At 46.8% G+C, this 16296-nt stretch overlaps 1 protein-coding gene across 1 annotated transcript; it reads right to left on the bottom strand.

Annotated features, from left to right (window-relative positions):
* Positions 1–3280: 3280 nt before the first annotated feature.
* LOC126997481 (nuclear receptor subfamily 2 group E member 1-like) lies at positions 3281–16061 on the bottom strand. The gene is made up of 8 exons (XM_050858585.1): positions 14491–16061; positions 10405–10505; positions 9741–9876; positions 6093–6502; positions 5324–5458; positions 4911–5151; positions 4444–4570; positions 3281–4069 (listed from the first exon to the last, which is right to left on the bottom strand). Exons 1-8 carry the CDS (start codon positions 15059–15061, stop codon positions 3928–3930), a joined length of 1863 nt encoding a protein of 620 aa, XP_050714542.1. The 5' UTR covers positions 15062–16061; the 3' UTR covers positions 3281–3927.
* Between the last annotated feature and the right edge of the window lie 235 nt (positions 16062–16296).

Here is a 16296-nt window from a genome sequence, read left to right as displayed (position 1 = left end):
CACACACACACACAAAGTTTTGAATTGAGTCTTTGTTGTAACATGAACATGATCGTGACTGACAAGCCAATAATGCAATTGCATTGAGCTGCATCAGCCGTGGCCGGGCGGGAGGGCGTCCCGAGGGCCTCGTCGGGCTGGTGTCGGTCTGAACTTGCTGCTGCTTCCGGTGCGGCGGCGGCGGCATCCTGTTTGGGAGCGGAGTTCTTCACTGATGGTCAAGCCGATTCCCATCACCGGCCATGGTTCAGTGATTTTTTTCTCTGGCACTGAAAAGCTGCGGACAACGCTCACACTGCATGTTGCTGGTGCTGGTGCTGTGATGGCCGTACAGTGACCCATCATCCTGACACAGCATTCCTTAATGGCCTTTATTTTAGAATTAGAATTCGCCTGCGCTCTGGAACTAAAGTGTCACTGCCTTCCAAAAGGCTCCTGAAACAAGTGTCTGAGCCTGCTCCTGTTAGCCTTTACGTTGCTAATGCCACCTGGAAATTGAGAGCTATGTTATCCTATGTCAGTTTGACAGTGCACTGCTTACTGAAGTATTCTGTAAGATACTGGAAAAAATTCATATTAGCATCATTTTATCACAGCAGCAATGTAGGCAGAATTATAAATAACTACGATATTTTCGCTGAAAAAGAAAAAAAATAATACAATTTTGTGCATCCCAGCATCACCCATCTTGTACCTCACATACCCGCCAGAAGGGGTGCACAGGCGGACATATGCCACAGGGAGGAGCACAGAAGGGGCATAGCCCGAGGGCACTACCGTCTCCCTCGTCACCCTCAGAGTCCCAATCAAGAAACATGAAGGGGGTACAAAGCGACCCCCTGAGCCCCAAACCTGCTGCCGCCCAACCCTTACAGCACCTCTTCGTCGCCCCACAGCCAATGTACTCACAGTCTGGCGATGGTTGGCCGCAGTGGCTATGCAAACAATCCATCCCAAACAGACTAAAATCAACAACCCAACACTCCCCTCGCCCCGTCACCAGTAAGGCATGTCTCAATAGAATGCCCACTTTCTGAGGCCTAATGTTATAGAGAAGAAAATATAAGGAGTGTGTGAAGAGTATGAAAGAACTAGTTTAAAGCATTGCCGTCACGGTTTTACGTTCATAAATTATGCTTAGTTATGTTATATAAATTACTCTGATCTTCCTGAGTGACAAGTGTACAACTGTATTCCAATCTTGTGCATTTCTACGGACTATGAATAATTTCTAGTGACTACTTAAACCCAGGAGGGTATTCTAAAGAGTAATACGATCTTTCTTTATCAGTGTCCTCATCATCATTGATTTCCGTATTATAAGTTTTTTACTGTTAACGCTCTGGTCACCGTCGTTGCTGTCACTGGTATTGTCACCTCTGTCGTCATCAACGTTACTAGCGTCGTCAGTGTTGGCTGCCACATCTGAGCTGCCTCACCTGGGACTGCCGATCTTCGTCACGCCCTGTGTGAGGCACGGCAGCCACACACTAGACGTCACAGATTTTTGGGCTCCGATACCCTCTGGCAAACAAGGGATAACTTACTGCCACGTTTCAGCCTCGGGTTCACCTCTGCGGGGGCCAGGTGGGCGAAGTGCTCCGCGGCAACCCTCCTTAAGAAAACACGGCATTACCGGCGCGCCAAGCGTTACGTTAAATTAGCCGTTCCTCCCATGACTAAGCCTCCGGGCAGAGAGGGGGCACCAGCGGCAGATGATGCAAAAACACGGACCCGACATATAATAACACGGCCATTATTGTAAGGTAGCGGTGCGCCCCTCGCGGCCACGGGTAGGCGGGAGTCGCGGCGCTGCGAGCGGGGAGAGGGGCGGCTGTAGGGCGGCTCGTCCGGCGGGAGCGTCCTGATGTAAACACAACCGGAATTATTATCAAAAGGAGTTGGACTGGAAGGACGTCTTTGTCGACCCTGACAGAAGTAAAGCCATTCATCGAGGAAATAATGACAGTTTTAGAGCATAATACTCCTCTCAGCGACTCTCCTCACTCTGAAGGGGACTTACGGACTCTTCTTTCTCTCTCCCGCTCTTTCACCCGCTCTCTCACTCTCTTTTTTAATCTCTCTTTTTTCTAGTGATGTCCAGTCCGCTTGTCGGGTCCTCCTGACGAAACAAAGGCGTCGGCTGAATAAACATGGTCCTTGGAGGCTTTTGTGCGGCGAGGGGGGCGGAGTGGGCGGGAGTCTCTTAACAGGACCCTCCCGCCACTCCACGCCTCCTCCTCCTACTCATGTGTGTGTTAGAACTGTATCCACCCGCGAGATAAGGATGCACACACACACACACACACACACACACACACACACACACACACACACACACACACACACACACACACACACACACACACACACACACACACACACACACACACACACACACACACACACACACACACACACACACACCTTAATAAGTAAGTAGTAATACTCAAAATGATCGGAAAGAGGTGTTGTTACTGTTACTTTTTTACAGTAATAATAATAATAATAATAATAATAATAATAATAATAATAATAATAATAATAATAATAATAATAATAATAATAATAATAATATCATTACTATTATTTGTTTTGTGTGTAATAGCTGCTAATGGTTGTGCAAAAAGTGCTGAGTTACATTGGTTTGAGGAGCCTTCGCAGCTTGCCCCGTGCCATGGGTAATAGCGTTCTCAATTTGATTTATAAATCAGCTATATTTTCCCCGTCAGCTTGACTCTCGTGGTACAAAGTTTCTGATCAGTTGCGTTCTCAATCCAAACCTTTGGGGCGGGGTACCCAGGTGGCGGGGCGGGGCGGGGCGGGTCAGAGCCTGGGAGGGCGTGGCTAAAGGGGGACAGGCTGGAATAATGACGGGTGAAGAAGCCGTTGGTGTGTTTCAATAACCGTGATACCTTTTTCAAGTGAATGGCTTTTCAAAATGAAGTACAATCTGTTAATTCAAACCTGAGACTGTACCGCAAGAACGTGTTGAACGTTGACACCGCTTGGCGGGGCACTGAAACCCATCTGCGTTGAGGCCGTTGGAGCAAAGGTTACTGTTTGCTGGGAGTGTGATGCTGTAGTATATAAATAGATTGATAGATAGATGGATAGATAGATTGATTCCAAGGGAGGTAGATGTAGTGACCCCCCCCCACGTCCATTAGTGTACGCTTTTAACTGGGGGGGTTTCCGACAGATTCACTTTATTCTTTTAGGGAAAATAAGACTGCAAGTTAAAATAGAAATATAAAGCATTTTATTATTTTTAGTAAAATCTTAGGACTAAAGCTATTGTTGTGTAAATATATATTTCACACTCTCGCTAGTAATTATACGCAAACACAAACATTTTCAACAATATTTACAAATTGTATTTTACAACCGATGAACTCTTGTCACATATCCACGTCTCCTGCAGCACTGGGCAGAGACTGCATGTGTGTGTGTGTGTGTGTGTGTGTGTGTGTGTGTGTGTGTGTGTGTGTGTGTGTGTGTGTGTGTGTGTGTGTGTGTGTGTGTGTGTGTGTGTGTGTGTGAGCGTGTGTGCACGACAGTCATTCTCCGCACTTCCCTCCCTCCGGATGATGGACTGGCTGCACCAGAATTCTTTTTTTCTTTTTTTTTATGTCCTAAGAGCGGCTGGGCTTGAGGGGCCCCGCTTGTCTGCTCATATTCCACAGAATCACTAGGAGAGTAAAGCATAGAACAATAATAATACGGCAAGAAAATCCGCCCTCTTTAGAGAAAAGCTGTATGTACAGAACAAGCGACAGTTTATCGGAAAATTTAAAGAGAACCGGAAGGTCACGAGGAGCTTTTCTGGTGCACTGAACGGCGATCAGCGCGTCAGGACACGACAGGGCGGGGCGGGCCGGAGTGCCGGGGCGGGGCGGGCCGGGGCGCGGAGAGGCTGGGCGTGTATCAGAAATCCGCCGCCTTGTACATGTCGCAGATGATCCTCTCGATGGGGATGGAGCCGATGGTGCGCCTGAAGAACAGCTCCTCGATGGTGCGGGCTCCCACAGCTCGCAGGGACGGCAGCAGCAGCAGCAGCTTGCCGAACCTGCGGGAGGAAGCATCTCATTTTAATAAAGATCCAATTCCTCCAATCCTCTCAAATAATGATGAGAAAGAAAAAATACGAAAATGTTCATAGGCTGTAGCGCACATTCGAGTAAGATTGTGCACCTACTTGAAGAAAATTGGCTATGATTAGTGGCCAAAGAATGCTACTAATAAGGGTGTTAAAATAGTAGCAACAGCAGTAGGAGAAGGAGCAGGAGAGGAGAAGTAGCAGTGGTAGATAGTGGTAATATTATTTAATGTTATTTCCCACATTTTTAACAAGTGAAGGAAAGATAAAGAATAGCATTATCCGTTTCCTCCACCCGTTCACTCGTCGAGGCGTGTCCCTCCTCACCCCTTGCCCTGCCTCACCTGAAGGGCTGCGTCGGGTAGGCGGTGGTGATGTACTTGTTGAGGGTGAGCTGCGCCTGGTCCTGCAGCGCCGCCACGGCAGGCAGGTCCCTCAAGCCCCGCGCCTCGCCGGCCGCGCCCTCCCACACTGCCGGGGCGAGAATGAAAACACTGTTAGCGCCCCTTGCCCAGCACCCCAAGTGTACATTGTATCTGATGATTGTGTTAAAATTGCGTTAAAACATGATTACAGTTGGTTTATGATCACTACAGCGTCCAATCATTCAAATTACACCCTCTCAACCCTTGTTCTATTGGACTCGAAACGCTGCACAAGTGATAGTGTCCGTGTTATCATATGATTGAGGACGTCACTTGCATCGTTATAATACCCGGAGTGATACTATTAGGAAAGGTACTTTCTCTCCCATAGCCATTCTGCGTTGGCAAAATACTCTGTACTGAACCCCTTTAGGAGCGCCACACACCTGTCTTGAAGAGCACGATCGCCTTGAGACACGCGTACTCGGTGGGGTCGACGCACATCGCCTTGAATTTGGTGAGGATGTCCTGGAAGAGCTTGATATCCTGCAGGATCGGGAGGAGACGCTCTGAGGGCTCCCCACTCAGGCCGGAAGCAGCCAGCAGGGGGCCGGCCTCAACGGGCAGGAGAAACTGAGCGGCGGAGAGGACGAACAGTTCCCTCCAACCCTCCTCCAGCAGGCACAGCTATGGGCAGAGGGCGGGAAGGGGTGGTGTTAGTCAGCCTCAGGTAAAAGTGGCAGAAGTTAATGATAACAGTATGACATATTAAACGTTCAAGGGAAAGAGATTAAAGGTTCACAAATTTTTGGCGCCGCTTGTATTCAGCGTCCCCAGTGTATGCAGGGCGCCGCCTCACCTGGTCTCTGAAGGGCAGGGCGGTGTAGGCGGGCAGGTGCCTGGCCCAGCGCACGTTCATGAAGAGCAGACGCGCCGCGGTCTCACACACGCTGTCCGGCGACGTGATCACCGGCAGGGCAAGCTCGTGCGGGTACTGCCGACGAGAGAGAGGCGTGATGGGTGTGTGAGATAGATAGATAGTTTGATTGATAGATATAGATATAGAGAGATAGATGAATGATGGATAGATTGATATATTAACAGACAAACAGAAAGAGAGAGTGGAAGAGATTTGATGTGGGTTTGAGTGCATAAAGAAAATTACCGTTTGCTGCCGGTCGTATATTAACTTGTCACAAGCTAGACTTCTTATTAATAGAAAAGGACATTGTATATGGAAAGAGATATCATAAAAAAGAAGCCAAAGAGGATGTTGTAGAGCGCAGAGTAAGTGAAAGGTGCTTTGACGTCATGAAACTCGTAAGTGAAATTGGATTGGTACTTGCGAAGAGTTGAAAAGGAGTGATAGTGGCGCGTGGAAGCTTTGTCTTAGAAGACTTTGGTTATATATAAGAAATATTGACTTATATGGATATGAATGGTTATAGATACATGATTACCTCACATCAACTACAGGGAAGTGTTAAGTGACATGGAAGTGAAGAAAATAGAATATCAGTCGGGAAAAACACGAATGATGAATGGTAAAAGCACTACGGAGAAGCAGCCTAAAGGAAACTCAGGAGGCATGAGAAGATGTTCTCAAATACACATAAAAAAAAACTCACCTTGGGCGTGGGCGCGAGCAGCGTGGTTGCTCTGGTGGAGAAGAGGTGCATGCGGTCGATCACTTCGGGCGGAGGTCGGTGCGACATGTCGCACAGGATGGTGCTGGGGTGGGGGCGACTCGGTAGGGACATCTTCAGGTTCAGGGTGGATGACAGAGACGCTATTGGGGGAGGAGGGGGCGGCGGGGGGAAGGGCAGAGTCAGGGTCGAGCTCACTGCTAGGGTGGGGATGGAGGGGAGGTGGGGGACGCTGGTTGGGGGTGAGCGGGTGCTGGCGGGGTCGGGCGGGGTGTTGGAGCTGCGGGGGCGAGGCGGCGGCCGGCTAGGCACCTCTGGACTGGGATCCTTGAAGTAGAGAGCCATCTGACGACGGAGGGTGGAGTTGCGAGGCCCCCGCTCGTGTTGCACGGCTGTGGGCACAAAATACAGGAGTCAGGGTTGCAGCGCACGTGAATGTTATAACTTATATTTATGTAACTGAGGACACAATGGAAGTCCCCTCCTGAGGGTGTATAGCTGAAGACATTAGTTGACTAGTGTGTCCATTTTTTTTTTCGAGTAAGTGTTGCATAAAAAATTGTCGAATACTCAAACGATACCATTTCCTTAACAAGTGATTTAACTAGTTGCCAAAGAGTCGCATACACCCGAACTAAATAATAAAGATAAATAAGAGTTCAAAAGTTGTATTTCACATTAATAACCTCATAAAGAGCACCCAAGTTTCCTATGGCTGTAGCTAATGTAGTTGTGATGCATAGGAAAACACAGGAAAGTGAGTTAGTGAAGACAACCCTGATCACATTCTCGGAGGGACGGAAGATGGAACGCAAGTTGTTTGATATGATCCAGACTTCAAATATGTAGCCCTTTCTTGTGCATTTAAATGTTTTGAGCAGCAAAGCAATACTTCACCGTGTGTTAATAGCGAATTATCAGTCAACTTAAAAAAAAAACGCTGAGATCTTTTTCAGTGCATTACAAATCTAGGAGTTGATAAATGTTCTCCTTATCTCCTTGTCATACGAGCTATAGGTGAGTGATGAGGTGGACCAGTGCTCAATGCGTGTGTGTATGTCTTTGGGGCAAGGGGGGGGGCGGTTAGAGAGAGAGAGAGAGAGAGAGAGAGAGATGGGTGGGGGGGTTGGAGGGGGAGTGTCTGTTGTAGTGACGGGTGAGTAGAGTGACCCCACCCTTCTCTCTTCCCTCGCCGTCTCCCTCGCCCCGCTCCCCAAAAAGCCAGGAGCAGAGCTTTTGAAAATAATCTTGAAATCTCCCCATTCTTCTCGCCACTCTGGGAACCTGCGGGTCGTGTGGAGGGCGTGTGAACGTGGACTGGCGACGAGAGGTGTGATGATGTCGGTGGCTTGTCCTTTTTCTGTTCCTTCAAGTTGTTTGAATGAATAACTGCTGCAGAACACTTACGACCACCTAGCCCCTCCTTGTAGTATCCGTAACCTCTAACTTGGATGGGTCCGCGTAAGGAATGACTCTACCGTTGGCTGGGGGGTCGTCACACCAGACACGGACGGTTGATCGAAAGTATTGTCACTTGTTTGTGTGCGAGAAGCGACGCAAGTTAGGAGTGACGCCAAGGGCACGTAAGGCTTAGCCGGGCAAGGTTACGCTGCGTTAGTCGTCTTTGTGGCGCGTATCTACGGAAGGTTTTGTGCCCGGTCTTGGGCGAGCCTTGTGTAGCCTCGGCGGGGCGGGGATTGCCATGTCGGGATGTTCCGTGACAACACTAGGCTGACTGACGTTACTGTAGCTTGGGCAGGGCTGTGTTCAAGCTCCCTCAGTGGGTGTGGACAGCGTGTATTCTGCTCTTTCCTTTTCTTTCTTTTCTCCCTCCTCTTTGCCTTCCTCCTCCAGTTACTCTCGGCTGATAGTGGCGGCAGTCCGTAACATGACCCGGATCCGAGACCCGCCGCCACTTACCAGCTTTTATAGAGCTGTCACGGGGGCGGAGTCGCCAACGAGCTTCGGCCCCACCGACGCCACACTGCCTGCGATGACGGACGGATCAGGGGGCGAGAGAGAAGTTACCATATGCAAGAAACTTTGTGAATCTTCAATGAGGTACAATTACAAGGCCGCTGGAGGTTCCTGAGGCCCCGTTGGGGTCAGGCCAGAGCGGGGCTCCTCTCCTGCGCCCCGCGGCGTGCCTGGGGTAATTGTGGGGTGGCGGCGGCGGGGGGACAAGGGAGGCTGCTCTCTTCAACGGTCGCCGTGCAGGGGAGACAAGAGGGAGGATAAGACCGGGGGGGGGAGAGAGAGAGAGAGAGAGAGAGAGAGAGAGAGAGAGAGAGAGAGAGAGAGAGAGAGAGAGAGAGAGAGAGACGTGGGGGGAGGTGGAGGAAGTGGAATGTCGGAGTATACAAAACAGACATAAAAGGGAAATTTCGAGGATGAGAAAGTAATCCACAACAAACATTCACCAGACAGTTCAAGTCAAGCCCACAAGTACCCGGCGCTGCCGTGTGGGCTTGTAGTGTATTTTCATTTCCCTGAGCCACGCCGCGGGGTATTTACTTTTTCCTCAGTAAGTAGTAAAACTGAAAGAAACAAGGAAACTAAAGAACGCATGAAAGGGAAACGAGTGTTTGTGATCAAGTCGTATTCTCGACTTGAAAATTAATTGTTAAATAAAATTATACAACTACGATGAAAAACGCAAAAGATTGAAACTACTGTTTGCTTAATAGATTAGAATAAAAAGAGTGGAAAGCAGTGGTTGCATTTTGAGGATAAGTAATAATTTGATGGAAAACAAATGAAAGTAAGAAAAATATCAAAGCTGTTTTTTTAATGACAACGAAGAGAGACGGTGAGGCGGAGCGAGAGGATAAAGTAAAGAGAGCGGAGCGCTAACAAGGGCAGAGAGAGAGAAAAAACAACTGTGTGAACAGAGCTGCGAATGGCAAGGAAAACAGAGGCTGCGGCTTATAGTCCGATCTGGCGGGGCAAGGGTTGGCTGGCCGGCCGCTCGTGGTGGGAAAGTGGCGGCAAAAGGCAGCGACGAGGACACAGACACGTGCAGGAGGTGGCTGAACCAACACTCCTCGCTGAGTGGTCCGCAGCCTCTCACTACCATAGCCCTCCACCATAGCGCTCTCCTTTCGATATATGGGACCCCTCACCACTCTCCCTCCCCAAAACACGATCTCTTCCTTCCCACTCTTGCATCTCTTCGTCATCAGCATCCCCCCCTCTCCCGTCCCTCAAAAGACGCGTCAACACTGATACGGTAATGAAGTTGTAGCTTAAAGGTTTGTTGGCTTTTTCTGCATTCCACTTATCTTGTCTCTTTCCCCCTCGTTTTCTGTGCTTTAAATGGGAGGTGGGTAAGGTTACCGTGTGTGTGTGTGAAGGGGGGAGGGGGGGTAGGAGGTGTAATAGGGTATAACACAAACGACCTTATACTGACACTTCCCTTGTCGCTTCATTCCCCCCACCGTGACCTAATCATCCCCTAAAACCTCGCCCTTCAACACAACTCTATTAATTCATCTTCCGCCCTTCACCCCAATCATCAGAATCTCCTCTTCTGCCCCATTTTTACCCTTTAATCTTCCTGTATTATCTGCCGTCCCTCACCCCCGCCCCGTCATCCCCTTAAATCCCCTTGTCGCTCGTCCCCTCACTCACCGTCCTTGTTCATGCCGGCCTGCATACACTTGGAGAGGCGGCAGGAGCGGCACTGGTTGCGGTGGGTTTTGTCCACCACGCAGCCGCCCTCCGCCTTGCTCTTGCACACGTACTGACGCTGCCTTCTGATGGACCTCTGGCGGGGCAAGGAAACAGAGCACGTCAGGGGGACCGCGGGGAGGAGGAGCAATAAAAAAGCTTTAGGTAGACAACACGGGAAGAATGAGAGAAAGGATGTTAAAGACGCTGAAGACTTCTAGAAAAACTGGAAATCGGAAAGGAGATAGAAAGAACCTAAAGAATGCTGACTCAGGACACTGTGGCAATTTGAGGGCATTTAAAGACATCCGAAACAAAGACATAGAATACTGAAGGACATTGCAATCACTAAAGAGCTGTTGGCACTCTCAGGGACTCTTTTGGACCCTAAGAAACCCTAAGAACAACTAGATAAATATAAAGAAACAGTTAGGCCCATTATGAAACGCAATGGCTTCAAGCTTAGTTCATATGTCTTCTTATTCTAAAGTTTATCTTTGAATTGTAAATATTTTTGTGTGTCATCAATCATCACCAATTCGCCGCCAAAGGAAGGCAAGGCAGGGTGGGGCGGGCGGGTGAGGACAGGTAGTTGGGGTTGAGTTAAGATATACGACTGTCTCACCTTGAAGAATCCCGCACAGCCGTCACAGGCGAAGATGCCGTAGTGCTTCCCCGAGGAGTGGTCCTGACACACCTTGCACGGGATGTCATACAGGATGCGGCCTGCGGCGAGAGAAAGGAGGGTGGTTGAAGACGTGGATGAGGGTGTGGCTGGTGTGCGGGAGGGGGAAACGTGCGGGTGTAAACGTATGGGTGTGGTTGGGAGGCTGGGCGGTGTACTGGACATGACCCATTTGACCCTCGTAATCGTTATGCATCCTACCGGCCGCCTCATTTCGGTCCTTCCGGTCACGTGACTTGTGGGTGAGAGGATGATGAAGGTAATGGAAGGAAGGGGCGAGGTGGGAGGGAGGGAGCGGGGTTAACAGTTATAGGTCTCCTCAGTCTCCCCTCCCACGCCTCCCTCGCCCTCCCTCCTGCCGCCGCCGCTGCCTGGGAACTCCTCGCCCTTTCCTCATCACTTACTTAATCGTTAGTTGCGGTCATCACCTGTGTGTGTGTGTGTGTGTGTGTGTGTGTGTGTGTGTGTGTGTGTGTGTGTGTTTTAGGTATGTATCAGATGTCCCATTCCAGAAATCCTTGTCTGTTTCAAGAACACAAATATCTGCCTTGGTTCAAATTAGACAGATCCAAACATTAAAACTTTGATGCCTTATACTTCTTGTTTTATTGAAAAGAAAACGTCAAAACTCATTTATCTAGGTAACTAATGTTGAACAAGAAGACAAACATCATATTACAAAATTTCTGAGTTGTGTCACGAACGCGCGGGCACACACACACCACTCATTGCCACGTACACCGCCCCCTGCGTTGCCCCACACTCCTCATGCGGTCCCCAACACCCTGCCCACTTCAAGGACCTCCTCCCCCTCCCTCCCGGCCGCCCGCGTGTTCCTCTCCTACAGACGCGTCGCCGCCCCTGACGCGACACGTGAACACCCAAATTAATTACCACTAAAAATCACGCAAACCGGAAATGAGCGGCAACGGGAAACTAATTATCGCTTTTATGCGGCGTGATGGCGTCAGGGTGGAGAGGGAGTCCACGCAGCCACCCAGTGAAGGGCGCACGCCGGGCAGCACGACACTAACGACATGTATCAGGCGGCCAGCGAGTACATACCCTATAGACGTGTGCTGGTTGCCTTTTACACACAAAAAAAAAAATGAATAACTAACAAACTATCTAACTAACTGGCTAATTATTAACTACCTAACTAACTAATTAACTAACTAACTAACTAACTACACTAAAATAACCGCTTGCCATGACCTTCCGCTTAACTAAAAGACAAAAGAAATACTCCTGCACAGATCTCAAATTTGTATAGAAGCAGAATTTTTTTTTGTCACTATTATTGTAACTAAATGACAGCGGTAGTGTGTTGTGAGCTCAGCCTCCCATTGATCCCCTCCCCTCAGATCCCTGCCCGGGGCGAGTGAGGGGAGGCGGCGAGGGCTGAGCCGAGCAGATATAAGAGGGATCAGATAACGTATTGTTGACGCGACTCTTAAAAACAATGACGCAACGATCTCATGGTGGCGACAGACGGAGTGCTGCTGTGGCCGCCTTTGTTACTGTGTGTGTGTGTGTGTGTGTGTGTGTGTGTGTGTGTGTGCTGGGGGGAGGGGGGGGGGGTGCTGATGGTAGTGATATTGATGGTGGGTGGTGATGAGCTGGGTATGGGCACAACGTTATGACTGAGGCGGCTAAGTCTGACTGAATACAACACTCAATATTTACGTGTTTAAGTATGGATCGTAACGCGTACAATGTGTCAAAAACATTCCTCGGTGAAACTTAAGGAAGCATTATAGAAACGTCCATGAGACATAATCGAAAAAAGAAGTTAATTGTTATTATTTGTAACACTATAGGACAGGAAAATGTTACCATAATTGACTAACTACAGGATTGAAGAGTTGACAAATCATTTGCCTCCAATTGAGATTAGGTCGGTAAATGAAGACTGACGAACACTGATGTGATTGTTAAAAGCTAAAAAAGGAAAAAAAAGAAAAATAATAATAATGAAAATAATGATTATATCTTAATTTTTAATATATCTTCTAGTATTAAACCTACTTTTTTATTATTTTGATTTATATTATCATTATTACAATTATAATTATCATTATTTTCATTACTATGATCATTATTATTAGATTAGAAATAGTATTAGTATTATCATTATTATTTTTATTATTATTATTATTATTATTATTATTATTATTATTATTATTATTATTATTATTATTATTATTATTATTATTATTATTATTATTATTATTATTATTATTAGTTGTAGTAGTAGAAGTAGTAGTAGTAGTAGTAGTAGTATAATCATTATCATTAATTTTATTTATTATCACTAGTAGCAGTAGTAGTAGTAGTTTCTAATACCTTATTATTATTAGTAGTAGTATTATTATTATTAGTAGTAGTAGTAGTAGTAGTAGTAGTATTGTCATTATTATTATTATTATTATGATCATTATGATCATTATTATTATTATTATTATTATTATTATTATTATTATTATCATAATTATTATTATTTCATTTATTATTAAAACGTATTATTGCTGTCATTATTAGTATTAGGGTTACTGTTTTGTTTTTTTTATTTACATTACAGTGTTACTGTTAAAATGAGAATTATAATGGCGCTATCAGTACCATTAGCGACACCAATTGTAGCAGTAGTAGTAGCAGCAGTAGGAATATTTGTAGTTGTAGTATTAGTAATTGAAACATTCGAAACTACGGGTGCTATGTTCGTTTTGCAAAGGTGAGGCGCCTTTGAGTTGTCATTTGTCATCTTGCACGGCGGCTGTGCTCTGACGTTTTATGAGAGGGAATGTTCACACTGGTGACCTGTTTGTTTTGGTGAATGTGATTATTTTATGAAGAAAAAAAATACCAGCAACAAAAACAGATGACAAAGACAAAGTTCTGCAAGAACAAGAGGCATTTCAGTTTTTGATCTGTCTTTTTATTCAACTTTTGGAAGCGTGTATATAAGAGTTGTGAAAAAAAGTAAGAGAAAATATTTGAATTGTTTGTGGTACTGAAAATATTGGTAATTTTGTTCCTTGGGTAAAGGAGGTATACAAAAGGCAGTGGCATACAAATCAAAGAAATGAGAACAAGAACTTACTGTTTTAAGATCAGCCTGTTAGCGCATGCCTCGCCCTGTTTTCTTAATTTAGAACATCAATGCAATTTACGTTGCCGCTGATGACAAGCGAGTACATCACACAACATCCATGACTCATGAACCCGCAAACCACGCACTCCTTCAGGGTCTTACTGTAGAACACAACACTTGCTACGCCTGCCGTGTCCAGCATAATACACAACCATAACATAATACCACAAAGCCTCTCATCTCCACGGTAATCGGGGTTGGTGTTCTTCGGTTACCTGGCCTCTCTTCTACTGCTTACCCTTATTACTTAACAGGTAATTAAGGGTGATCCTGAAGCCTTCATCAAAAAACTACTACAATGGTTTAGCACAATTTGCTCTCCACTGTTTATCTTCCTTCCTAGACTCTGTACACCTTCATAGTTTATAAAATATCGTCACTCAAAAAATATGTTCCAACTGTTTCTCTCTCAAGCTGGCGCACTCGCAGCAGATCAATCTTTGGTAAAGGCAAACGCAGACGCTTCTCGCAAATATTACCAAACGTTGACATGCCGGCACGCTTTGGAAAACAGGGATAGTGCCAGGTCACTCACGTCTTTGTTTAACGCTTACGTGTGACGTATTCACTGCACATATTCCGACTGTTAAAAAGGATAATAATAATAATAATAATAATGATGATGATGATGATGATGATGATGATGATGATGATGATGATAATAGTAATAATAATAATAATAATAATAATAATAATAATAATAATAATAATAATAATAATAATAATGATAGTAATAACAATGATAATAATAACAAGGGGCTTCATCCTACAGTGGCAGTTCTCACGGTCCAGAGGCCCCGCAAGCCATGGACCTGCGGGGCCCGGAACGCGGAGGCCGAGGCACCGCGAACCAGCCGGGGCAGGAGACTCACACTTGGCAGACGCCGGGCCGCGGGCGGTCAGCCGCAGGTCCATCTTCTCCACCTCCGTCATGGCCTCTACCAACATGGGGCCACGTGCGCCGGGCTGCTCAACACTCGCATAAATCACTGCGCTAACAGGTAGGAATGGTGCGCCTTCAGTTCCTTCACACTGTCTCAATATCCTTGTTTTCACCGTACACTGTCCAGGAGCTGCGGCACACTGAGTATCTCCACCATTTGTGGGCACCCCAGCAAGCCCGCCGCCCATGTCACGTCCCCATACCTCACCCCCCCCACTCTTCTGGGTGGGCGGGAGGTGCGTCCCTGGTGCGGTGATTGGCCACGGCTTCCAGTCCCCGCCCAGGACCCACGTCTTCAGCCTCTCACCGGCCGCTCCTCGCTGTCCTCTCTCCCACCGCGCCCTGCGCCCCGCCCATCCCATAACCCCCCAAATTTGTCTCCGCCCGCTCATTGGGCCGCCGCCTCTGCCCTCTTGATTCAGAGTAAGATCATTTGTGTTCTGTTTGTTTTCATTGCGCCTCCAGCTTCCAGGATGAGGAGGGAGAGTAATCAATGACATATAGTTAAAGAATTAATGACACTTTTAGATTTACTTTGAACATAAGAAGAACATAAGAACGTTGGAATCTGCAGGAGGCCGGTAGGCCTATACAAGGCAGTTCCTTTGACCCTAAGCTCCCGTGTATCTAACCCCACCTAGTATCGTTGACCATGAATTTATCTAATCTATTTTTGAATGTGACAATTGTATTGGCACTCACCACATGACTGCTAAGCCTATTCCACTCATCCACAACCCTGTTGGTAAACCAATTTTTGCCTATGTCCCTGTTGAATCTGAATTTATCCAGTTTAAACCCATTACTTCGTGTCCTACCCGGTTCTCTTACCAACAAAACCTAATGAATATCTTCCTTATTAAAGCCCTTCATCCATTTATAAACCTCGATCATGTCTCCACGCACCCTTCGCCTTTCTAGAGAATGCAAGTTTAACTGTTTGAGTCTTTCCTCGTACGGCAAGTTTCTCAACCCCTGAATCATCTTAGTCATCCTCCTCTGCACTGATTCTAACATTTTAATATCCATTCTATATTAAGGTGACCAGAACTGAACCGCATAGTCAAGATGAGGTCTAACTAATGCTAAATATAGTTTGAGTTAGACTTCGGCACTTCTGTTGCTTACGCTCCTTGAAATAAATCCCAGTACCCTATTTGCTCGATTTCTAGCTTGAATGCATTGTGCCCTTGGACGGAGATCAGAGCTCACTAAGACCCCTAAATCTCTCTCGCACCCAGACCTGGTTATGAGAGTGTCACTTAAGCAAGATTAAAAAGTGCTACTTCTGTGTGCAAATTATGAAGAATCTAAAATCAATATATTCGTCACGTACAGATTTCCAGAACAGTTCCGAGATTTTGATGCTGAGAAGTTTAATGTTTTGCGACAAACACTTCAGAACTGGGAGTGATTGATTTTATATTTTGGTTTTTCTCACGTAGACTGAACGTCACTCTCTGGTACCGAGAGAAAATCACAGGACGTTGATGAAAATTAATATATCCTATACACACACACACACACACACACACACACACACACACACGCAAAGTGCGCGTGATTTTTTTTTTTCTTTCCTGCTCCGTGAGCGTCAAGTCAGCACCCAGCCACACCCGAGGGCAACGCCCCGCCCCGCCCCGCACAACCCACACAGCCCGCGCGCCCTGCCTCGCACAACCAAGTTTCCTCGGAGGTGTCTCGGCACTTGTTTCTTCCTACGACACAACTAGTC

Source organism: Eriocheir sinensis, chromosome 12, assembly GCF_024679095.1.
Source record: "Eriocheir sinensis breed Jianghai 21 chromosome 12, ASM2467909v1, whole genome shotgun sequence".
In the NCBI taxonomy this organism is placed as follows: domain Eukaryota; kingdom Metazoa; phylum Arthropoda; class Malacostraca; order Decapoda; family Varunidae; genus Eriocheir; species Eriocheir sinensis.
This window is presented reverse-complemented; position numbering and strand designations above follow the sequence as displayed.

Excerpts from the sequence above, each read along its gene's own strand:
- LOC126997481 (XM_050858585.1), bottom strand. The coding sequence starts at position 15,061 with ATGTCATTGATTACTCTCCCTCCTCATCCTGGAAGCTGGAGGCGCAAT. Across the intron at positions 5,459-6,092 it reads TGCTCGCGCCCACGCCCAAG|TACCCGCACGAGCTTGCCCT; the intron begins GTGAGTTTTTTT and ends TCTCGTCGGCAG. Across the intron at positions 4,070-4,443 it reads TACCCGACGCAGCCCTTCAG|GTTCGGCAAGCTGCTGCTGC; the intron begins GTGAGGCAGGGC and ends TTCCTCCCGCAG.